General features: G+C 38.3%; 1 protein-coding gene across 4 annotated transcripts in view; it reads right to left on the bottom strand.

Annotated features, from left to right (window-relative positions):
- Positions 1–270: 270 nt before the first annotated feature.
- Positions 271–25047, bottom strand: part of IQGAP2 (IQ motif containing GTPase activating protein 2) — a 106752-nt gene continuing 81975 nt past the window's right edge. For all 4 annotated transcript variants that reach the window (XM_086478989.1, XM_086478990.1, XM_086478991.1 and 1 more), the window contains 22 exons: positions 24397–24558; positions 23073–23215; positions 21897–22067; positions 20239–20322; positions 19470–19541; positions 19239–19308; positions 18708–18916; positions 17838–17987; positions 16941–17104; positions 16105–16329; positions 15356–15496; positions 14926–15010; positions 13315–13547; positions 11025–11157; positions 9793–9895; positions 8752–8893; positions 5248–5335; positions 4162–4374; positions 2816–2976; positions 1844–1987; positions 811–919; positions 271–412 (listed from right to left, as the gene is read on the bottom strand). In XM_086478989.1, coding sequence (XP_086335115.1) covers positions 299–412; positions 811–919; positions 1844–1987; positions 2816–2976; positions 4162–4374; positions 5248–5335; positions 8752–8893; positions 9793–9895; positions 11025–11157; positions 13315–13547; positions 14926–15010; positions 15356–15496; positions 16105–16329; positions 16941–17104; positions 17838–17987; positions 18708–18916; positions 19239–19308; positions 19470–19541; positions 20239–20322; positions 21897–22067; positions 23073–23215; positions 24397–24558 — 3116 coding nt within the window. In that variant the 3' untranslated portion in view covers positions 271–298. The remainder of the gene's footprint in view (positions 413–810; positions 920–1843; positions 1988–2815; positions 2977–4161; positions 4375–5247; positions 5336–8751; positions 8894–9792; positions 9896–11024; positions 11158–13314; positions 13548–14925; positions 15011–15355; positions 15497–16104; positions 16330–16940; positions 17105–17837; positions 17988–18707; positions 18917–19238; positions 19309–19469; positions 19542–20238; positions 20323–21896; positions 22068–23072; positions 23216–24396; positions 24559–25047) is intronic.

The raw sequence follows: 25047 nt of genomic DNA, 5'->3' as shown, positions 1-25047 counted from the left end.
TTTCTGTCTACCTTAAAATCCATACAACCACAATAGCTGAGTGTCCTAAATGATATTTTGATTTGAAAGTACCAACACCAATAAATCTGGAACTGTTTAAATTAATCTATTTTCTATTTTTCTGCTTCATTTTCAATGCTGAAAAGGCACTGTTTACATTCCTCTGAACATTTGGTGTTTTAGGGTTTTTTAAAATTAAAAAGCATTGAACAGCAAACTTCAAACAAATGTTTAAAAGCAAAAAAAATACTGAATGGATTTCCCATTAATGGTTGCAATCCACGGTGTCTGAAGGCACTCATTTTCCATAGAACTTCTTATTCAACAAGAATATGAGCAAATTCACATTCACTTTAGCTTTATCAAACATTTTCATTACAGCCACGCCTTCATACTGCATCTGAAGCAAATCCTATAATCAGAAATAAAATCATTAGTCTGTTTGAAACCAAACCATATAGCAAAAAGATGGGGTCATTTTCATCATGTGATAACCATCTAAAACTCCAGGTCGTTCACAATTTAAGCAATTACAAGCAACTATTGAGTAGGTGTAGAAAACATTACATGTCCTCTAGATCCCAAATTGTAGACCGTCAGTAACAGCAAACCAGAAGAAATACTGTTTTCTGTATATTTTCATTCTATCTTGGTATCATCCTACAGATGTTATGTCATTATTCCCGGCATGATCTGGTGCTCTGTGCTGATTGAATAGTTCATGAATATATATAAAATATCTGAAATAGTTTCTAATTAGAGGAAGTGCAACTGTGACTATATAGCAAAGTAACAAAATTTAAACTCTACCTGGAAATGGAGCTGCACTTTCTCCATCTCAACGCCCAAAAATTTTGCTTTGATTTCAAAGTCACCCACTTCTTCTCCAGGTGTGATATCAAACATCACGTTCTTAAACCTCAAAATAAAAAGGGTAATTGATTATATATACTGTGCAGTTTTATATAGTCCAGGGACAGTTTGCGGGAAGAAGCCTGCAGAACACAGAACTTTGACCATAAGCAGTGTAAATGCCCTCAGATGAACCATGCCATACCTACACCAATGTCTTCTTGGAGGCTTTCTGGTGTATATATAGTATGGAATACAGAGCTCTCAAGTCTTTTACATTGGAACAAAGGATGGGCTTTGGGAAGCTCAGGGAACAAAGATGACGAAGCATCCACAGCGTAGGAACAGGGCAGCCAGATTCTGCCCCACCTGAGTGTCTCCTTGCAGGTGCGTACACACTGTTCTCTGGTGTCAGTTTGCCTCATGTCGCTTCCTCCATTTGATGAATGCACTTGAAAAAAAAATTGCAACCTGGAAAACTTTTTTCCCTGCAGAAGACAGATGAAAGTGTGCAGATGCAGAGGATGGAAGATTTTCACTACAGCGGCCTCAAAATTCGTAGATAGAAATGGGATGTTAAACCAAATGTGGTTTACCTGGATGTTAAACAACCAGTCACATTGACATAGTGAGAGAGTGCAGAAAACCAGGTGTTTACTCAGTTATATGAAAGCGATTGGACAGTAAATGAAAAAAAATAACTGCTTAACAAGTCAGTCATTAGCAGTGAGTGTGCTGCTGGATGACTTCTGGTTCCATCTACACTAATGCTAAAATAGGCTTATTCAAATATTTTCCCTAAGGTAATCATATAGCAAGGTACAAGGGAAAAAGTTAATTATGACAATTAGGCTTTATCATTCTTCTGAATGTGAACGTCTGAGGTAATTTTAGGTGTGGCACAGGAAATTGCAAAGAATTCTTTTAATAAAAGGCAGGCCCCTTAAAAAGCTGTTGAAAAATGATCTGAATTGTATTGTACCACACTTACTGGTTGGTTTGAAGATCTTCAATTTCTAGGATGACACCTTTTTCATGCAGTCGTGCAGCTGTGTACTTCAATGAGGCCTGCTTCAGTTTTTTGCTTCCCTTTACTTCCTCTTTTCCATCTAGTTTAATTGACCTCCGTGAATTTCTGGGAAGAGAACAAGAAAAACGGTCTTTGATTTATCTATCAGATCTTTTATACTTCAACTACTCTTTTAGCCATATTTAGCTTTCCTCCACTCTTTGCCTTTTTGAACTCCTATTAATGAACAGAACATTCAAAATAAATCTAAGAATTAGAGGGATTTTTAGCACACAGTGAATAGTCTAAACATTTTGTCAAGGATTTTGAATCAACGCTTTTTAGCACTTGTTTAAACTCTATTGTGAAATGCAGCCCTGATCCAAAAGAGTCCACAATCATCACTTTAAAATAGCAATTTGTAAGCATACAGTGACACAGGTGTTAAATAAGATTGGCCGTTAGAGTTCATTTTTGGATCAATGAGGTATGCATTGGGAAAGGTCCTGTTCATGTCAGTAAGATACTTTCATTTTGACACTTCAGTAGCATTGGCAGGGGGGCTTGCTTTCGAATAACTGCATCATACCTGGAAAGTAAAATTCCTTAGGCATTTATTTCACCCTTTTTCATTCTAAAGACAAAACCTAATCCTTTTAATGAAGAAAGAAAATCACTAAGTCCAAAGCTGCATGGCTTCAAAGCATGCTAATGGATCTGCAAAGTTGCAGCAATTAAATATACTGAAAACACATATATATCTCAGGCGTCTTTCTGTAAAGCAGCTTTTTACTTTCAAAGTTTTGACTCAGGTCACGGTGACAACTCCCACAGACTTTTTAGTCTATGAATTGTCGATCTGTTGGAATCAAAACTTTCAGCTACAGATTAACACCTCCTCTCTCTCCTGATAAAACACACTGAAATATTAAAAGACAAAAAGACTCAACTCACTTTCTTGTTAAGTTGTCTAAACAAGTTTTTATATAGGTGTTGTAATAATTAATTTGTTCTTCATAAAATGCTGTCTTGGAGTTAAGTGCATTCAAAGTCTGCTGGAGTTTCACCAGTTCAGCTTTTCGATGATGTCTGTATCTTCTTTGATTCCGGATATCCTAAATAAATTTATTAATGTAATTGGTTTATTAATTTGATCTTTTAAAAATTCCCAGCTTGTTACCATTCAAATCTGTAATTACACAGCCTGATGTAATTACTAGGAGAAAGCGTTAACTGTCATGTTAGTTCTCAGAAGCACAGTACCAGTAGAGAGTACTACAGTTTACATAACTGTACGGAAGACACACTGCTGCTCATATATATGAGTGGTGGTATCTTGAACTCTGCTATGGTCTCCAGGGCATGACAGACATACAAGTCATAAGGAAGACATTGTCTTCATGCTATAAATGGAAGCTTTCTCACAGCTAGTTTCTGGTGAGAGGCCTAAGAAATGAAAGCTTGGGCTTCTACTAGGTAAGAACTACCTACTGATGAACTAGAGATTGGGTTGAAGGTAATGGTTGAGTTGAGATAGTCAAAAGTAAAATAAAAGCAACTTCCATTCCTAAGGCTCATCCCAATCTTCAGATTGTCTTAACGGCTCACAGCAAAGCGTCTGGTCTTATAGATAAGAAATTAAAAAGAATGGGGCACTGAATACATATGTAGAATGGTTTTGACTCAAGCAGAAGCAGATGCAGTCACCGGAACCTAGCAGGTCTTTAAAATGGCACTTCAGAACAGGTGCAACATGACATACGTGGTTATATTAAAGACATAGCTTATGTGAGTAATTTACAAGTAATTTACAAGCCTCGTTCTTTATCAGCCCCAGGATGGGAACCGCATTGGCCCACTGTCCTCCTTGTGTTCTGCCCTACCGCTGTAGATCAGTGTCAACACCAGTCAGAGAATGTTTTGGGTTTTTTTAAAGTCTTTTTAAACCCTACCAAGATCACATTAATTAATAGTTGAAACACTGATGGGTAGTTCTGATTACTTTAATATAAAAAGCTATATAGAAACACATTGTACTGGAGAAGTTAAACCAGCATCAACATCAAATCTGGATGACAAAGTCTACAGTGGTCTGTAATTCAGTTCACGTAGTTATGCATAAGAGTACTGTCTTTCACTTATTTTGTCAGCAAGCAAAGGTGATTTATTTCTTATGTGAATACTTCACTGATTTAGCAGAGCATTCTCTGGAAAATGTATATTGTACATCTGTAGATGGAATGGATTTAGGCTAGATGCCTAAAAATGCATCAACATACAGGGAAGCATGTTCCATTTACCTTAGCGATCTCATTTATAATTTCTTGGTACTTATTTGCTGAAGACACTAGTCCTGCTTGTTCCAACGTCCTGAGATTTCTCTGAATTTTTCTTTTCTTTTGTTCTATTGGTAGCTGCCCATCTTCAAAGATAGACTGACTGTGCTTCATTTTCTCTGGAGTTTTGGAATCCAAGATGGCACGTTTTTCTACAAGTTTCAAGTGCTCAGATTCCTGGGTTAAAAAAGAAATCCAGAACAACTATTTTCCAGCTCATGATAACAGTTAAGTATTCAAGTACATTAAATTCTCAAAGGACATTATCAAGAATCAAGTTGTAGGCTTTATTTATATCCTCTTACCACACGGTCTCAAAGTGCTCCATTTACTATGCCTTTTGAATTACCTTAAGTAACTAATTACAACACATAGACATATATTTCAATTAATCAAAACATGTCTAAAATCAGCCAGACAACTCAATGACTTCATTTATTTGTGGGAAGACTGTCCAGATCTCACAGGTGTCCTCTACATATGCACACACTGAGGTAAGCTAAAATGTGGACATCATTGAGATGTAGCTTTGTGTGTCAGTATCTACAGGAAGTCTTCAACTGGGAACTCTTCCTACTCAATTCCCATACCAAGGATAGCAGTAGTTCTCCAGGCAGATGCTTGCTTGTATTGCTTAAGCAAATAAAGTAGGTGTCAAGGAATTTGAGTTAAGGTACTCAAGTTCATGAGGCGGGGGAAAAAAAAAGTCTAGTACAAGGATTCACCTCAGGCTATTTGAATGTATTATAGCATAGCAGAGAAAAGACCCTGGTTACAAAAATGTGAAGAAAAAAATACTATTCTAGTTGTGCTAGTTGACAGCAAGACTTAATTTTTCTTTTCCTCTGAATCTGCTACCAATTATACAGCAAAAGAAAATTTGCAAGTCTCACATTTTGAAGGCTCTAGATCTGAATAGTCTAAAAGCAGCAACAATGATTCCACTATTATAAAGTGGTGGAGAAAGCTGTCAGAGATCTGTTAAGGCTTTCAAAGAGCTATAATAAAATATGTACTTTATTACCTATTCAGGTACAGTATAGCACTTACCTGTTGTGCAGTGGGTGGTGTCTCTAATATTTCTAAGAGAGTATCCCCTGGCTGTGTTCGTATCACATCCACAATAAGCCTTTTGGTCCTTTTAAAAAGGATATATGGATATTACAAAACAGTTGCCATTGGATCACTTGTGCATTTCATTTCTTCAACAGTAAAACTAGCAAGTTTTTATCCCTTTGTTATGAATACTTGGTAATGTTTATATTTCCTAGCTTTTTATGTTTCAGATTTTATGTTAGTAATGTTGAACATCTGGCTTCTACACTGGTCTGAATAGAGAAATACATGCATACTTTTTCCTGTTTATTTTAGAAAACAGTTAACCAACTAGCAGAATAAAACAGTTACTGTTAACATAATAAAATCCAAGTAACAACTCACATGTAGGCTTTAATATGATCATGACAAAACAGCAGATAGGAATGTAAAATCTTTGCAAAGCCTGAGACATGCATAGTTCCATTAAGGGACATATTTACTGAATAAAGTGGAAATGCACTCAAAACTGCTGAACTTTTGAAGGAATTATACATCCAACATAGTGCACTTACACACATCCTTAAGGGCAGATATTTTTCTGGCAGCAAGGGACAAGGAGCATGCTGAAAAAGGGAAGCTGCTAAACTGCGATATGTAAACTTGTTCTTTTTTTGGTAAGAATTTATCTCATTCCTGCTGCCCTCTTCATCCATAATACTTCTAAGTACATCCTGCTAAAGAATTCTGTTAATTTAGACGACACAGTTACAAATGTGATACAGCTCATTATTCTTAAAAATAACAGAAACTTGAAAATGCAGCTTAAGTTTCCCAGGAAAATGTCTAAATATAATCAAGGCTTCTGTGATAAAACTTTATGACTTGGATTAAAATGATAGTTTACCTGTGTAAAGTTAGTGGTTTTGTGGGTCTTTTCAGAACTGGAAGTTCTCAGAAACATGCAATGAAATGGGACAAACGATTTACACAGGCAACATTATCCAAAACCACTGAGTATGTGGGTATGATCCAAGCTTCCATGGAAGGGGCAGCAAGGTAGGAGTGACTGACAGCACAGGCAGACCAGAAACACTGCTCCTTCCATGGTAGAAGGCAACCTGCTAAACCTTTTGGAAACTAGTTTGCTCATCCAGAGCTGCTGCTAACTGCACTGAGCAGTTCTAGCACATTCCACAGCTTCTGAAGGAACAGCTGTTGGATGCATTTTTGCTTTGCAAACTCTCTTGGAATCCCCTCGAGTTTGCTAGGGGAAAAAAAGACAACAATGAAAAGCAAACAATCAAAGCCAGAAAGATTCCTAAAGTTGGTTTGCTTGGACTACATTGACACATTGCTGCCTTTCTCTGCCTGACACAACGTTTTTTTAGTCTTTCGTGGTCACCACCACAGTCTACCTTAGCTTACATGGGACAGCATTATCATTTTATGCACTTTCTTAGAAACAGGTGCCGATACGGCTGATAAGACACGAGACTTATTGTTACTTCCTCTCCCTTCAGCTTCCTCTCCTGCATACCAAACCTGCTCAGCTCTGTTGTTTCCCAGAAACACCCTAGTTGGGGCTGGATGCCTTCCGCTTCCCCTGCCACTTGTCACATGGCACCTTCACACTCAAACTATGCAGACCAGGCACCTTACATAAAGTCCTCTCGATAGGGGTACCAGCAAATCTTGGGGTTCTTCACAAAAACCTTACAAAACCATTTAAAAAGCAGATCTATCAATATTTCTATAGAAGGCACATGTCACTTGCAGAGAAGTAAGGAACATTCAGTGAGTCAGCTGTGACTTGCCTTTTAACCAGGTGCCTAACATTTCAGAGTTGCAGTAAAAGACTTCTCTGCAGCTAAAGCAGGAAAGCTAAGCATCTCTATTTACACATTTCTTGCATAAAAGGTAGTGGTAAGTATTTTAACTTTTGATTAAAAGTTTAACTGCTGCAGTTTAACACAGGTTGCAAATTATTCTTCTGTCAGATTATTTGCTAAGTTTCCTCAAAATATGAGAAACATAACTTGAAAGCACTTACGCAATAAAGAAGGCAAATTCTTTTGTAATTCTCATGCTCTTGTTTCAATATATTTCTACAGTGTAGAGGATTAAAGACATTTCTTTTGGCCTTGATTTTGCATATTTTTAGGGATTCCATTAAGGGGTAGCATTTTACTTGTACACAGAGGAAAATAGGACAGGAAGCATAATTTTATTTTTATTTTTTTTTTTAAAGCACTGCAGCAGACATATCCTTCTTACAAAACCAGCCTGGGAACAGCTCTAGAACCTTGGTCTCTGGAATACCAAGTGACTAACACGGTTTTGATTTGACCCTTTAGATCTCAAAATGTATTTGATAACGGGTTACAGGAAAACCTGTGTTTTCTTATTTAAGATTCAGACCAAATACACACAATTACAGTGGAAAAAACTCCTCTTCCTTTTAGGATAAATAATAAGTTTTCTTGCACTTGAAATTGGTTTTCTTTCCAGACTTTAAGCTGGCATTTATGGATTTTATAGGAATTGCACTGCTTACTACAGACTTTATAGCTAAGAACTTCCTTCAGAAGTAAAATTTCACATATTATCTAATAAATTTCATTTGCTGATTTTTGATTTGGAAAGAAAACTACTGACATTAAAGTTGAATTACAGCCTGTATTTATGCTCCTAATATTCACAAAGGTGTACAATCCTTATGCTGTATTTCACTTTAAAATGAACTTCTAACCTTCCCACTTGTGGGATAAAAATAAATGTAGTAATAGAGGAGAGCAGCATCCTATTCTCCCCCTTGTTCAGGAAGCACCGGGATATTAAATAAGCCTATCCTTGTTCTGGACAGCTTGAAATAACTTCAGAAGAGGGGTGGCAATAATTCGATACTAAGTGCTTTTATAAAAATATTTTTAACTGTAAAATAGCCTATGTGCCAGGGTATCCCAGTAGCCATTTCTTAATTTGCTCTCAAAGTAGAATAAAAATAATATTCTTTCTCTGGATAAAAGCATGAACTATTCCTGCTGAAGTGACAGTCACATCCTGTTCAAACGCCTGATGGCATTACGTCAGGGAAGCGTTTTCCATTGAGGGGGAGGAAAGGACAGTGTGATACTGTCTGTCCCTTAGAAGGCTAGAGAGCTTTTCATCTCTGCTTTTCCAAAACTCTCGTGTTTTAAAGGAGAATGCTTTTAAAACTTAATGGAAAAGCATTTACTAGGTTAGATAATGATCCAGTCATGCTCCAAAACACAAGTGGCAGTATGTTTATCTTTCTGTAAGCTTTCTGGAAGAATTGACATTTTTTCTGACTTTTGCAAAAGTTTGAGTAGGACTGAACACAAACTGGCTTTTGAAAACTGAGTGCACTCAGCACCTCAAAAATGCACTTAGGCAGGGCAGCAGGGTGGAAGTAACTTACTTTTTTTAAAAAAAAAACCCCACAAACAAAACTAAACAGAAACTTCACCAGAGTATAGGTTTTTGAGCTAAACTTACTTTATCATCAGGCTTTTCAGATCCTGATCTTCACCTTCTCGTAACTCATATTTGCTTGTTAGAGACAGTGAAATCTCTGTTTTTGCAAGCTGATTCAGCGTGCTTTCCCTGTTGGGGTCATTGGCATCAACAGCTCCTTCCCCTGTAAGGAAACATCTTTTACTTCAAGTTTGCTAACTTTCCCATGATTCAATGCACAAAGTGGACAAAAACCTAGATAAATCCCTGTAAATCATCAGAAATATTGTTTATTAAGTAGCACACCCATTTCTATCATTTAGAAGCAGTCTTTTTTGGACAGTGAACAATCAAAACCATAAGCCAGCTATTTACAAGCCTAGCTAGAATGTTTTGAAAATGCCACCAGATGTTGTTTTTCAAGCTACAGAAGTGCAAGAGATTCACATGTCTTCTTCTCAAAGAAAAATACAAACAATGTAACATCCTTTGTCCTAACATGTGGCGATAGTGAAAAAATGAAAGAGTAGCAGCTATGTTAACAGGCTGTTCACTTGGAAGCTGGTATTATCCATGACATCCTAGCTACTTTCTAAACAGTTCACATCTCACTACAATTAAGGCAAATTAAATCAGTCACAGTTAGTCCTTATAACTTTCTAATAAAATTGAGTAATTTTTAAAACTTTATTTTGATTTGGATAATTGTCAAAATAAAAAAGGTGACTGTTTCAAGAATTCTCCATGCACTTTTTCTAAGTTTCTAGCTGACACTAGAAAATCTTAAGATCAGGTTATTAAAAATCACTTGTTTTCTGTCTGCAATTTTACCACAACTGGACCATTCTGCTTGAAACATTATCAATGTCTGGATTTTGAATCACATCATTAATCTTCAGAATTAATAGTGTGGTTAGAAGAAGGTTCAACTATAAAGAGCTATGTTACAAAAAGTGTTCAGAAAAGACTTCTATAGTAGATGAAAAAGCTGTCACTATGAGAGACATTAAAGTATTTAAATCAAGCCCCCATTTAATTCTGCCCCTAGAGTGAAGTTAACCATAAAGACAAAGAGCAGCATACCAAGGAAAGACTCTATGTCAGGAACAGGTCCCAATCCTTCCAGCAATTCGTTCAACAGGTCATTCGGCTCAGTAGCAATGGCATCCTGGTGTTCTAACAGTAGCTATAAACAAATGTAAATGAAGTCATCATCCAAAAAAACTGTTCCCAGTGTCTTTGTATTTGTAAATAATTCTGGAAACTAAATGCTGAAAAACATAGACCTAGTGTGATCATTACGGAGGACCTGAGGCGGGGAAGCATGCTCAGTTCTGGGCTACAAGTTTAGAATTGCTCTGCTGCAAAACAGCTTGCCATGCTCCTCCTGCAATCATCTCTGGAGTGCTGAACATCACAGCTAGGCAGAATTTTAAGATTTGCCTTTAGGACTGACAGAATTATCATGGAGTAAAGGGTGATAATCTCAAGTAGAGCATTTCAGTGCTTCATTCTGAACTAAGCATATAAAGGAACAAGACAAGGTTGGTGGTCCATAGAAAGGTACCTATTTTCTGTGTAACCATTCCAGTAACTTGCAATAGTGTCAGTTACACCTTTCAGAAATTATTATATTTTGTAAGTGAGAAACCAGCTATGCAGCACCTGCTGCACAATTTTTAATAGACTTAGAAGCCTTAGAAACTTTACTGGTTACTAGAAACTTAGTGACAACTAAAAAGCCTATGGCCAGGAAAGAAAGGCAGCTTTAGGAGCGCCATGTGGCTGACATTTTGTTTACACCCTAATGAGTCATACTACAGTCTGCAGTTAATCTTTCTTTACCCCTCAACAAAGAACTATCAGAATGCCACAGCTTCAATCATCCTAAATCAGACATTTGCATCTGCTTCCAACAAAACATATGACAGAATGCTAGACTCAAGAAATACACTAAATTTTCCTATATTCCCAGAGTCAAAGGAACTTCTTCAAATTGGTGTCACTTTCTTGGCCAAGACAGGAAGGTATTTGTAAGTATAAATAAGTTAATGTCAGATTAGAACAAAAAAGTTCCTCCCCCCATCAGAAAATGTTATATTCTAAATGTTATTCAAGATGATGCTTTTAAATGGAAGCAGTCTTCTAGGAAAAATGCAATCTAGTACTCAATTCGAGACCATTTCAGAGATGAACTGAAGAAATTATTCAAAAAGGAAGAATGAACACTAAACCTTCCCCAGAGACTGTTTCTTGCAAGTATTCCATAATTGATACACTTCAGTCTGTTGACTAGTATATTTTCATTGACTTACTGAATGGGTATTGATAATTTCTTCAATGGAGATATATATGACAGGTTTGCTAAGGGTCACCATGTCAGAGTATTCATCAATATTGAATTTCTCTTCTGGTTCAGGAACATCACATGCTGCTTGAAAAAAATTCCTAAGAGAAAGTGAGAAAGACTTCAATAATTGTCCCCCGTAAGCTCACATTAGTTAACCTCTATTAAAAAACCCCAACGCAATCAAGTCTTTGACTTACATTATATTTCTCTTATCTGCAACCTACACTTAGTGTTTGAAGGAACCTTTTGGAGGCAATGCATTTACACATCAATACAAAAAATGTTCTGTCTTTCCTGGACAGCTTATGGAAGATTGTTTTAAAGGTAATTTTCTTCTCCTTATTCAACAAGGAGTCATAACTTGGTAAATTTTAAACACTTAGAGAAGTCTGTATTTAATGGTCTAGAAGTTATGAAAGGATTTCCACCAAAAGACCCTCTGATTTTATGAAGGCACTTGTAGCATGAAGTGTGCTGACAAGAAATCATTTGAAATAGCTGCACAAAATTACCACTTGGCCTACAAATGTTTAAATTGCTGTTACTGAGAAAGCGAGTTCCTTGAAATTACAGGAAAATGTGGTATTGTTTATAAATGCAAGAATCTTGAGAACAAAAAATGCAAAGTATGGTTGAAGCAATACTTCAACATGACTACATGGAAAGCTGAGACCTGCTTCCCGAGGGAATGGAATGGGTGTCTCTCCAAACTACTGACAGCTTCAGGGACGCACACAGACAACCCAGAAACAGCAACATCCTCCTGTCAGAGGACCACTTTGTTTTCCAAAGTGAGAGGACCTGAATTGGAGCACCTGGGAGAAACGGGGTTTTAGATGAGGCCTACAGGGATGCTGCAGGAACCATCCTGCCTTTACTGTGCCAGCTCTGCACTGTTGAGGAGGATGAATGTTTCAGTCTCAGAGGACTTTTAAAGCTGGTATTAATTTAAAAAAAGGGGGGGAAAAAAGGGCTTGTATTCCTCAGTTTGGAGAAGAAAAGCTGAGGGTTACAATCAAGTTGTATAAAATCACAGTGGTGTTGCATGAGATTGGTGCAGAATTCATTCATCAAATCCCACAATAATGGGACACAGGGGTATGCAATGAAACTAGCAGAAAAATGTTAATTTCAAATAAATGAAAGGAAGCACTATTTTAACTGACAGGCAGCAAACTTCCAAATTTTGTTACAGGAGGAGCTTCGAAGTAGATGATCTCAAAGGTTTAAGAAGGGTTTGGACAAATTCCTGCACAAGTTCATTAATGCAGTAAGAGATCTAGGCAGGGCCAGTAGTTTTTAACATAGCCAATATTGCAATTGCAGTTGCTGGGCGAGTACAAGGGGAACAGGCAGATGGAAGCAGCCACCGTTGGTGCTTAAGGATTTAGTTAAAGTACAGACTGCAGTCACCCAGAGAGTCAGTTTTGTATAAATTCAGCTTAATTAGGGGAGGGATTCTTCCTTTTGAAGCGATCAAAGGGTCAGCTACAACAGGCTCTCTCTCATTAGCATTTGTTATTCTTGCTGTAACACTTTCTACCTTATTGTTTCTTCATGTGTATGACATGCCCTTAAATACTTCAATAAACAGAATGACTAAGTATCTTTGTGTTCATGGCTGATATCTCAAGGGAACCCATTAGATGAACAGTGCATTTCCTTACAAGAAGGGCAGACACTAAAATAGAAGTTCTGAAAGTGAGTTTGTCACAAAGACTCAACGTCAAGCTAATAATAGCAATCACCCAAAAAGATGGGCAATGAGCCCAAAGAACTTGTCCCCAGAGTGTGGCAAAACATGCAATTTCCTGTGACTGTGCAAGATGAAAGAATAAAATCGGTGTGGAATCACTTGGCAAAGATGAAAGAATAAAAAACAAAACCCGCAACTTTTTCCTGACTAGTAAATTTTTTCCTCAGACAAAATATTCAGCTGTCCTCCTGACCCAAAGAACACATTACTTCTGCTGGATAATGCGTCACCCCACACTGCTCTCACAATCTGTACTTGCAGTAAGGAAGCAATACTGCAACCAAGCCAACAGAGGTGATCAGTTCTCAAAGTAATGCTCATGCAGAAGCATAACCTGTTACTCCTGCATCAGCTTCCTCAGCATGAGAATGTCTCTATGGCAGATCACTCAACATTTTTAACTCTTAGCCTGGAATTCCTATAAACGAGGACTCCACCTGCCTTACTCATCCTAGAGGAGAGCACTTACTGTGTAGGGATTTGTGAGGGCTTTGCATACCTGAACTTCTGGTATGTCTGTGAGAGGTAAGTGTTCATAGATGAGAGATGCTCACTTTCTCCTTCAAAGAGTTTGTTGGAAGCAGCATGCTGAAGGACTTTTGCCACACAACCTAGGTTCCTTCTCTGGTCAGGGTGTATCTGGCCCCCAGCTGTCATATCAATTATATCAAACCCGTCAGGAGCGACAATGGCAGGGTTCATGTAGCGATAGTACAGGAGGTTGCCAACAATCTAAAATAAAAAGTTAAAAGACCTTCCCTTTGCATATAGTAATTACATTTTACAAAACATGATCAATCATTTCTACTTCTTAATTATACCATAGGAACCAGTGCTAGAAGAACCCTTAAGACATACATGTTACCTATATGGCAGACTGAAAGAGCCTATGGTCTTTTATAAGGTGTGCCTCTTACAACACCTCTATGAACACCAGTTACAGACTTTTACAACCACATTTCAATTTGCTGCTGCATTTAGGTCAGCTAATGCAATGCATTGAGTTGAACACAAAGACAAATATTTCTTCTTTCTTCTAGATTTTGCAAGTTTCAATCCAGAAGTGCATTCTCTGAAGTGCTACAGACATCTGCCAGCATCTGTCAATGCATTCATTGACAAGGGACCCATTGTTTCTCATGAGGCATGCAGTGCTTAGTCTTAATGCCTTAATCTGTATTGCTGGAGTGACGGACAGAAGTACCCCATAAATGCTGCTTGCAAGGATTTCCAATGCATTGTTAAAAACACACAAAAGCAGAATTAATTTTTCAGCTGAGGAGTTTTAAGTGCTCTAGGCACCAGGAGATATATATATATATATATTTACATTTTCTAAACACTGAACAGTATCTTTTTGAAGAATAATAAGGAAGTCCTGTTGAAATTAATACCTTGTAATTTTAGAGCCATTTCATTAAACACTAATGAAATCATCATTATTGAAGTGTAAATAGCTCTAATTTGAGAGAGTTGTCAGTTTCTTAGCTGGCTAGAAGGCTCTTAGAGCAATTCTCCTAAGCCTTCTGGAAAGGCACCACGGCTGTGGTAGGTTAGCAATGGCCAGTGTGCCACTAACATGCTTATCACTCACACTTTTCAGTCTGTACAGATGACATTCCTACAACTTTTACAAGCATTTTAAGTGTAATGTAATGATCTACTTGCAAATAATTTTTAGAGCCCTTCCTCATTGTATTTAAATTACAATATTAATGCATTTTTTTAAATAAGAATTTTTTTTATATGTTAACAACTTCATATGAGAGGGGAGTAATGAAGACCGCAATGTTCTCTGAGAAAGGATCGCATGGTACAAAACCAAATCCAGAGATGATTCAGATAAACTCCAACCTTCTAAGAACTGTTACTATCCAGAAAAGGTTGAGCACTGCTTTCCATAAGAATTGCTGAGCAACCAGATTAAGATAGCTAGGTTGTGGCAATAGAGTTCCCTTCTCCTCCCCTTCCACCCCTTTGCAACCCAAGAAGTGCCAAATTCCTTCAGTAAGTGTTGGTGTTCTCAGTTCCTTAGAATCCTTAGCGTCAATAAGAGTCCCCTTTGGCATTAAAAGAAAAAGTTGATGGCAGGTTGCCCTCAAAAGTCTACCTTTAACAGCTCATCTTCTGTTGCATCTGGGAATTTCTCATGGAGTGAGCTCTTCAGAACTTTGGCTATGTATCTCATTCCATAACTATATGTAGAACAGATGTAAAGGAAAAATACTGTAAAGACTTATTAGATGAAACACAAAACAATCATTCTAGTCAGCCACTTTATTGGCTTTTCCCCCAGCTACTTAAAACAGAAAACGAGGAGATAATGGAAAACATAAAAAGTTTCAAGTACAGGGAGACATTCACGAGGCTGCTAAAGCAGAGTAAGAGAAGTGGAGAAACCACTCCCTCTACTGGGGAAGTCATTCGCGAGGCATGTATCACAAGCCATGTAATCTGAAAGGATCTCCATCACTGAGTTTCAAGTGAAACTTCACTGTGCACATGAACTGCAGCTTGCAGGTTCCTAACTCAGCACTTACGGCATCATATTGAGAGAAGAGAATATGGTTGTGAGAACTTTGTCAGTTACTGCTCGCAAACTCTGAATTGATGATTCCAGTTTATTGACCACTTCTGTGTGTGTTAATGCTTGTTCTGTGGTTACATCGTATGGCAATTTGCTGCAAAGCAAACATATTAAACCAGGGATAAACGTATTTGAGAAGAAAATATACTTTTTCTTGCTTCATAAGGGCCATCAGTAAACAGAAAAAAAAATAATCAGAGAAAATATAGTTGAAGTTGACTAAGTAACAAAAGTCTCAGACGCATTAGCTTCCTTTTCTTTGGAGGAGGACAGTTTAGGTGGAGGTGCACAGACCATCATGTACCCTCCCTTAATTACAAAAGGGGAATCCTAATTTAGGGCATGCGTCTTCACATCCCAATCCCAGCATAGGTCCTCAAAAGCCTGGGACACTCCTGGCATGCTGTTACAAAACCTGGGAAAAAGGCTATAAACTCTTCCACGACATGGTCTAACCACACTTGTAAAGATTAAGTAATTGACTTTTGAAGTTCATGACCAGGAAAGTGATCCCTTTTTTGTTCAGAACAGGTTAAAGTACCTGTTTTTCAAGCACCTCTCCTCAAAACTTCTCATTGTGCTGCAGGAAGGTGGGGAAGGGATGCATGGGCACAAGTGCAATTTGTCAAAGGAAAGGAAGATAAGAACTGAGGGAGCCCTCAAGTATTTAAATGGTACAATATGTCCAGCTTCATCACTCACCTGGCCTCACCAGTCTGCATTTCTAACTGGTTTACCCATGACTTGTACACATCCACAGGACTAGTGTTGATTATGAGGGACTTGTCCTCCATGATCTCCTTCACCACCGGGGCCAGGAGCTGGCGCAGAGTATTCTGTCCACGAGCACCTCGATTGAAGCTGACAACCATCTTAATGACGGTGGGGTTTCCAGTAACAATATCCTGTATTTGGTCTACCTTAGAGCTGTATCAAGAAAAGAAGGTTTCTCAGATTTGACTTCTGTACTTCTTAAATTGTCCTATTTCTATGTTGAAATACGTTTATACGGTCTATTTCTTAGGCTTTCATATAAAACAAGATTATAGAAACAACTACCTGAATTCTATACATGTTATAATAATGTGTCTTGAAAATAACATAGTTAGTAGTAGCTAATATGTACCCAATTCAGGCCCAAATACCTGTTCAAATACTTGTTAAGGATATAAAATAAAATTTTATTGTTTCAGGGTAAGTCACCACTCTCCACTTACAGAACACACATTTACATAGAGAAAAGAACTTTCACCACCCTTAAATACTCAAGCACAAAAGCAAGAAACCCTAGTGTCTATTTTTTTCAAGAGATTTTTTCATACAAAAATATTGTCCATCACAGAAAGATTTTTTCTGAATTGGAAATAGCTTGAGTTAACACATAAGTTACCCTGAAAACAAATTTCTCTAGTTACAAAAATACGTATACAATTTTACAACCGTTTAAATATTAACCATCAAATTCTTTTAAGTATGAGGTATGCATTGAAGTGTCTGCCAACACAAATTAACTACAGTCTTCTTGTGAATGCACATACTTTATCTCCTCTTCTAGAGCAGTTTTGAAGAGTTTGAGAAGCAGGTATTCTTCTCGTTGATTGGAGGCATAGTTATATAGAGTGAAAATGACCGTATCCATAAACTTGGTTGATTTGTTTTGTGGCATCTGGAAAATCAGCTTTGCCAGATATGTGGGATTAGTCTACAAAACAAACAAATTACTTAAATACTGTTGTCCAGGACAAACTACCCCAACCTAGGGGGCAGCGCTTTCTAAATTTCCATTAACATCAAAAGCATTTATGTTGATTCTCATATGTCACTGTTTCACACTGGCTTTACTTTTTTCTGAAAACACTGAATAGTGCACAATTAGGTATCTGTGAGTAGCACTGGTAAGGACTTTCTTTGTAGTCTCTGAACAGTACCTCTGTGTATCAGGTCTATGTATCTGATAATAATGACAGTTTATCAAATGACAGTAGCTATCTACCAATAAGACATTGCACACTACATGTCCACTTAAGTATTAAAGGGCATCTGCCCTGGGAAGATATAAAATTCTTCTAGAAAACTTTCAGTGAGATAGAGACAAAAAGAGCACAAGAACAGATGCCTTATATGCTGTCAGACAACTTACTTTCCCCCACATACAATGCACAGTAATAGTGACAGCAATTTGCATGGAGGAAAACTTTTTTCTCTTTGGCTTAAGTAGAGACTGAAGTTATTCTCAAGGAAAAAAAAAGCTATATTTTTTGCATGGTTTAAAGATAGCAAGGATTTTCTCAATTACAGAAAATATTAGAAGTTTATCATAGTATTTACTGCACTCTGCATACTACTTTAGAAGTCTTTTCATAATCACTACAACAAAGCAAGCAATGTATTTCTAGTTTTTTGTTAGCAATTTGTTAATTTTTATATTGTTTTACCTGTAAAAGGTAGAATAAATGTTGATAAGCCTCCAGTTTTTTTCTTCTCTCTTTACTCAAACCTTTGATGCCCTGTTTCTCAACCATAACCATCTCTTCCAGCTGACTTTTGCTCTTTTTGTTAAGTTTCTTACTGTGCAGTACCACATCCTGCAGACAGATGATAAGAGGTCTAGATTATATATTCACAAAAAAGGCAAACTGGAAAAATTAATATTTTCCCAACCATGTTAAATGCAATATTCCTCCAAGGGGCTTTATTAGCACTGTGTATATTTTGCTGCTCTGTTCATTAACTAGTCTTTTGAACATCTTTATCTTGTCACCAGTATGGCTTGCCAACAATGAAATATATCTGGGAACCTGATCTCATGTACAGACTCATTCATCATTTAGTTAACAATGAACAAGCTGTCAAAGATGATCAGAAGTCTATTCCATTCTATCATAGAAAAGATGCTTAAAATCTGCAGTCACTGTTGTCCACAAGTAGCAAAACAAAGAGTGACATTCAGAAGCGAACTGACATACCGCTCAGGATAACAGAACAACCTCTATCACAAGGTATTTTGACAGGATTACTTAGGACACACAAGGAAAGTGCTTAATTTACCAGGAGTATTTTAACTAATTGAGGGTGACCAATTGCTGGGACAGGTTGCTCAGAGAGGTTGTGGAATCTCCACCCTTGGAGATATTCAAAAGCTGCCTGGACATGGTCCCGGGCAACCTGCTCAAGCAGGGCGGTTGGACCAGATGACCTCCAGAGGTCCCTTCCAACCTCAACCATGCTGTGTAATCCTGAGCTCCTTCAACACATGGAAGTGCTCTGTGCGTGCTACGAAGGGACCCTGAACAGAGCCTACTGACCTGAAGAGTGATTCTGTTTTTCACCAGCAGTCCAATCTTTATATCCATCAAGTTCAAGTCCTTCTCCAGCTGTTGATTGGATCGAATTTTTGTAACCACTTCTTCCCTTAACCTTGTTACTTCTAGTTCTTCTTGAAAGTCTAAGTCACTTTGGTCCAAGAGGTAGGCAAATTTGCGCAAGACAGTCAAGGGTGGATTTTCAGCACCAACTACAGTTGAGGTAAATGGGCTTGTTAGTTGACAGAATGAATACTGAACAGCCCTAAAATCCTCAGGGAATTAAGCACCGTGCAGAAAATTTTGGAACTGCAGAGACAAGTTTATGCCAGTTGCAGCAACATCTTTGTCATACTGTGTAAGTATAGCTACCCAAAATAGCTTCAGCTGTAAACCAATAGGTTTACAAACACTTGCATCTGTTTTTGAGGGAGAATAGAAGACCGAGAAATCCCGTGTGAAAGTTTAAAAAAAACCCAAATGACTTAATACAGTAACATACTTCTCCCCAAATATACAACCGTTACCACTTACTTAGTGTTCTATAGTCCTCTCTGGCTTTGTTTGCTCTGAGAAATGCTTGTATCTTCACAATTTCATCATTCTGGAAGGGACCAAGATTAGGCAGAAGAGTCTAGTTATGACATATTTTCTCATAAACACACTGTAGAACCTTCACCCTCTTTCCTGAGATTCCCAAAACTGCCCATGCAGTTGTATCACTCTTTTAATGCTTCATATTCAAAAAGGAGAAAAATAACTTACATGATCCTTGAAGTATTGCAGACGATTCTTATAAGCTGTCTTTGCTAGCCACATTTTGACCCATGACTGAATCTGAAAATTAAATAAAATCAAATAAGTTCTTAACAGACACTACACAAACTGTTGTTTGTGTGTGTGTTTTAAACTCGCTTCTGACAGCCCTCTTCTGCAAGCATGCTCTTCGCACATGCTCAGGTCAGAAGTGAGTGTACCACTGGGCTCCTACAGTCCAGTGACCAGATGTAACGGGCTTCGACTGAAATAGCAAGTTGAGTTCAAGGCTCTACCACCCATGTGTAGCATTATCTTTGGAAGTCATGTCTACCTTCAAGCCTCAGCTCTTAGTTTTAAACCAGTCTCCTTCAGAGACAGGAGATCAATACCCCATCTATGATCTACTCATGACATAGTATCTATTAGCATCTCAGAAAAGTGAACACTTTTCAGACAAATAGATTTGACAGCTTTTAATGACATGACAACACACGGTCAGCTCAAATATTTTCTAATTTAGTATTATGGAAATGGAAGTGTAAGGAAAACTCTCTTATGAGCTGCTCAAGTTTAGCAAAGCCTGCAATCGGCATAGAAGTCAAACACGAGGTTTCAAGAACCAATTTACTTAAGCTGTCAGTTAAACTTTCAACACCATGCAAATTTCTGGAGCACAAGTCCCTCCAGCTTGTGTTCCTACTCTGATTCCCAGGTGGAGGAGGACCAAGCCAAGGAGTAAAGCCTACTCAGGCCCTAAAACACAGTGGGATCTTACCTTAACAATAGCAGCAACATTGCCTTGAAGCACCTTTAATCTGTCAACATAGCTTTTCCTTTGTTTGAATCCTTTCCAGAAAGCCTATTTTATAAAAGGCAGGAGACCATTATTACTAATAAGAAACTGATATTTATTAAAATCTACTTATATACACTAAAATCATTAACAGTGTTTATCTTGTAGAGAAAAACTGTCATTGTGGTAAAAGGATAACTAAGGTATAAGTAAGCTTACCTCTGTATAAGGACCCTGATAAATTTCATGTTAATTTTGGCCAATCTCAGTACAAACACTTTGTTGTTCAATGGAATTTCCTTCCCTCTTCTGAAGCCGTGCTTACTCTTATCACCAGTACACCCACATCCTTTAGCATCCCAGTCAGTTGCTTCATCCCACACAGGGAAGACTGACAGCTCTTGCCCATTACCTCCAAAAGCTGTCTCCTGTCTAGCTAGACCACTATTGTTCTTGGCATGGCCTCCTTCCCAAGTCTCTGGTCTCCCAGAGTCACTCAGGATCATCTTGTACCGCAGACAACCACCTCCCAATTCCCTCACTTGGCTCTCCCTTTGCTAGCTCAGAAGCAAACTCTTGGCAAGGAATCCAATGACAGGGATAACATACATACTCTCACCGCCTTTACCATATTTTGCCTTTCATATCTATCCAGCCAGTGACACCAGCCTTGTCCTCTATTTTTTGTCTTTTCACAAGTCGTTTCTATTTTAATGCCCATAGAAAACGACCGGAGAACAACTTTATTTGCCTACAGTTGCCTCCATATTTTTGAACTTGTTCACAGACCCCGAATTCCTCAAAGAATAGTACAGTCCTTTACGGGGCTCAGACACCACACCAGAAAATGAAAAGCAAATCCCAATGACAGCTGCTAGTGGTAAAGGTATTTATCATCATGAATTGTTAAATTAAGTTACTATAGATTAAAAAAAATCAGTTGTACATTTTTCTGTAATTTTGGGGAGAAGGGTTGATTGATTGTTTTTTTGAGACTGGAATAAATTCTTCTAACAGGAGGTGGCTATTTCATGATACAAAACCAGGGTGCATGCATTTGTCAGTGTTCACTCCCTCAGCAGAAACTTTCCTTTATACTCCTTTCAGAGTTCAGCAAACTGAAGACATCCAAGAAATGCTGCCAGAGCCCAAGAAAACCGGGGCAGCTGCCAATCCCTACCCAGCTATGACTTCCTGGAGCAGAGGCAAACCATGTCCAACTGGGGATAGTCTAGAAAGGAATGTATTTCTCAACTCATGCTTTGCCAAGGAATTTTTGCTTTGATACTCAACAGGTATCTACTGTTCTTGTACCATGCATAGTTAGGTGTACCACACAAAACCTGAAAGCCTCAAAATAAAGCCAGGGCTATGTATGTCTGAGCTTCTCCCACTGAAGTAACTCATACTGCAGGTGGATATGATCTATTCTTTTAAAAGTGGATATTTGCTATTTAAAAGCACAATTATTCTGATGAGGACAAGAAAATATTTGCACATGTAGAAATTTGGACTGCTGTTAATGAAAACAGGGAGACAGAGGTATTTGAGAATTTTATCAGTGGTTGTAATCAGCCACATCACCTGTTACATGCAGAAAGTTGCCCAAGCCATGTTACCTTCTTGTTCTAGAACAATACCTGTATTTTGATGGCAGATGGTTCCTGGTTTTGAAGGTATGCTTTTCTCTCCTGATAATTTCTTCTGACTAAGAATCCCCTTGCTCGGGCTTGCAGCTGAACAATCAGATTTTCATTAGCAAGCCACAACTGCTCTCGATTGTAATCTGCTGTAACTTGCCCAACAATGCTCTGTTAAAAGATCATGAAAAGGGTCATTTAAAAGCAAAAAAAGAAAACTAAAGCAAAAATCACACTGGAATTTAGTCTGTGTTCTCTCCATCATCTGTACAGCTTATGTTCATCCTATCCAAGGCCCTCTGATTTACCCTTAGGTTTTAATCAGCATGAAGGAAGAGCTACTTTGCTACCTCTGAATTTTATATGAAGGGTAACTGAACTCCTTTCAAGCCTCCATTATTCAGCTGGATGTGCTATTTTGAAAAAGGTTTTTTTTATATTTATGAGAATTCTGCTTTCGTAATACTTACAAGTTTGTTTGCCTTTTTTTTAAGAAGTCAGACATCTAGAAATACTAACTGAATCAGGGAGCTCTCTATAGAAAAGCACTCTCAAGCATTGCTGCAGTCAGAATTTCAGAAGGACCTACACTGTGACTTGAGCTGTTTGTGCAGCAGAGTAACCCTGTGACCTAGATGAGCTGCATCATAATAAAGTAGCTTGTGTGATCTACTTTGCTCTAAGTTATATTTCATGCTAATGCAAAACCTTTACAGTAAGGGAGTTTAAGTATCACACTCATCCTATTGAACTTGGAGTTACAATGATACTGTCAGGTGATTAGATTTAAACATAAAATGGTGCTTCCACCTGCCCCAAATACATAATGAAATTCCTTGTCATGGGCCAACGCAAAGTCCAAAAAATATAAAAGGATATGAAAGCAATCAGACATTACTCCATTGGTGTCTGCTGGTGACCATTAAAAGGAATGCTGTTAGCTTCCAGTTAGGAAGTCCCTGAATCATTGTCAGACATCAGACAGGAGGCTGTGCTATCACTGTCTGCTTAGACTCAAGTCACTGCTATTGTCAGGAGTAGATACTGAACTAAAGTGATCTTCAGTCTCACCCAGCACAACCTCTTCCCTTCATATTGCCACTTCTTGCTGTCTCTCTCTCTCTCTCAAATGTTCATGATGCATTTGCAATAAAAGCAAACATTTCAGCCACCTACCTGGATTTCTTCATCAGTTAACCATGAAGTTTTTGGTACAACTCCTTCAGGGGCAACACAGGTACCTTTCTCAGCTTCCACATCGTAATAGTAATCATACATGTTTTTCATGACAAGTTTAATCCATGGACTTTCATTAGAATCTAAAAGCAATACATACCATTAGCACACATTTGTGCCCTGTTACACTGATAAACTACAGCTCTCCCTACCCATGTATACATTTGCTACAAAGCCATTTTACATGCAAAGTCTCTATATTTCTTGGACCAGTTTGTAGTAAGGATGTGTTTAAATGTTAGATGGATTAGGATCACTCTTCTGGAATGAAACAGCTATGAGGTTAGCACAGATCCACTGCCAGCTCCTCCAAATCCCATATGCCAAGTTTGTGCTTGCTCCTGAAACACTGTGTGCTATGTCTTCCATCATCACTCACACAAGTGGAACTGAAACTGTGTTTATTAAAAATGTTGGTTTTGTCTTCTGGCCAAATGCTGTCCTTATTGACACTTAGCTCACATAGAACATTTCCTATATCCACGTCATTGTCTTGTTCAGTGCTTTGGTAAACAAGGCTGTATCCTGACAGGCAGGAAAAGCCTCATTTCCTCATGGACAAAGGGCCTCAAGGTAAAGCTGATAAGGTCAGTTGTGCAAAATGTCTTCTCAAAACTCATGTTGCAGGATGAAACATGCCCATCTACTGTAAGTAGATGTACTACATTGATGGTAACTTTTTTTAATTGTTAGCTAATCTTGGCTGCATTAGCTATGACCAGCTTGCAGCTCTAACTGGTGGGATGACAAAACATCCCATCATCTTGCTATGGGCAGATTTGAGCCCCAGCTTTTGCTGATACCTACTGCTCTGGCAATGCACAGGGACCATAAATAGGCCATGAACACTCTGGCAGTAACCCGTAAAACTGAAGAGTGCAGCCCAACCCTTCTGTGCATCTGCTAACAGAAAAAAAAAAAAAAAATCAGAGTAAAATGGTTTTCTGAGAGGATGGACTAGTCTATTGACAGTCACAAAGAAGCTGCCCTAAATTCACTCAGAGGCTAGTTTAAGACCCTGAAAGTCTATGCACTCTGGAAATATCTAGACACATTTTTCAGCATGTACTGCTGTCAGGATGATATGTGCAACAGTTCAACATCATGCAAAAAGCACTTGGCCAAGTATAACATTTCTCAAAAGATTTTAAACCAGCAACTGTCTCCCTCAGCTTACAGTGATTTTAGGTAACCCTTCTGTGATAGTTTTCCAGTTGCCTCAGTGATATGGGCACATGAAACTCCTATTCAGGAAGGTTTTTACCTTCTCTAGTTTTCAGGTTCTTGACATGGGAGAGGTTCCTGAAGTAGGTTTCAGCACACTCAGGAATGACTCGTAATCCAAACTTGGACTGCAGTATCATCAGGATTGGCTGTGAGTCACCCCTCTCCAAGCTCTTGTTAATCATTGATGTTCCAACAGCCACTAGGGTAAAATAATGACATAGAAAATTAAGTGGGTTATACTTTATGTAACCACAGCTCTAGCCTCCAGCAACTTTGATAATGGACTTCTAAGGCTGGCACACACACACAGCATGACATACACAGCAATTCAGTGCTTCACAAATTTGCAGCCTCCTTCATGCTTGTAAAGACAAGTGTTTCAGAGAACAGCAAGCTTGTTGGATAAAAAGCGTGCACTCCACCCAGGCCGTGATGCAGCCACAGCACAACTGAGAGCAGTCTGAGGGCATAGCTGCTCCTCCACCGAGTGGCACACCAGATTACATCAGGGCAGGGGTTGAGGATGGCAGGTACCCCCGACTCAGCCTGCCCTGACAGACAGGCCATCATCTGATGATCACTTAGGAGCCTTCTAGAGATGCACAAAGTCATTATGTTACAAGCTGTAAACCTTAACGTTTGCTTTTACTGTACAAAATGGGAATAAAAGCTGATTGCGTTGAGCAAA

The sequence above is a fragment of the Leptosomus discolor genome, chromosome Z, assembly GCF_034619465.1.
Source record: "Leptosomus discolor isolate bLepDis1 chromosome Z, bLepDis1.hap2, whole genome shotgun sequence".
Lineage (NCBI taxonomy): Eukaryota > Metazoa > Chordata > Aves > Leptosomiformes > Leptosomidae > Leptosomus > Leptosomus discolor.
The sequence above is the reverse complement of the archived record's forward strand: the minus strand, read 5'-3'. Positions and strand labels throughout refer to the sequence as shown.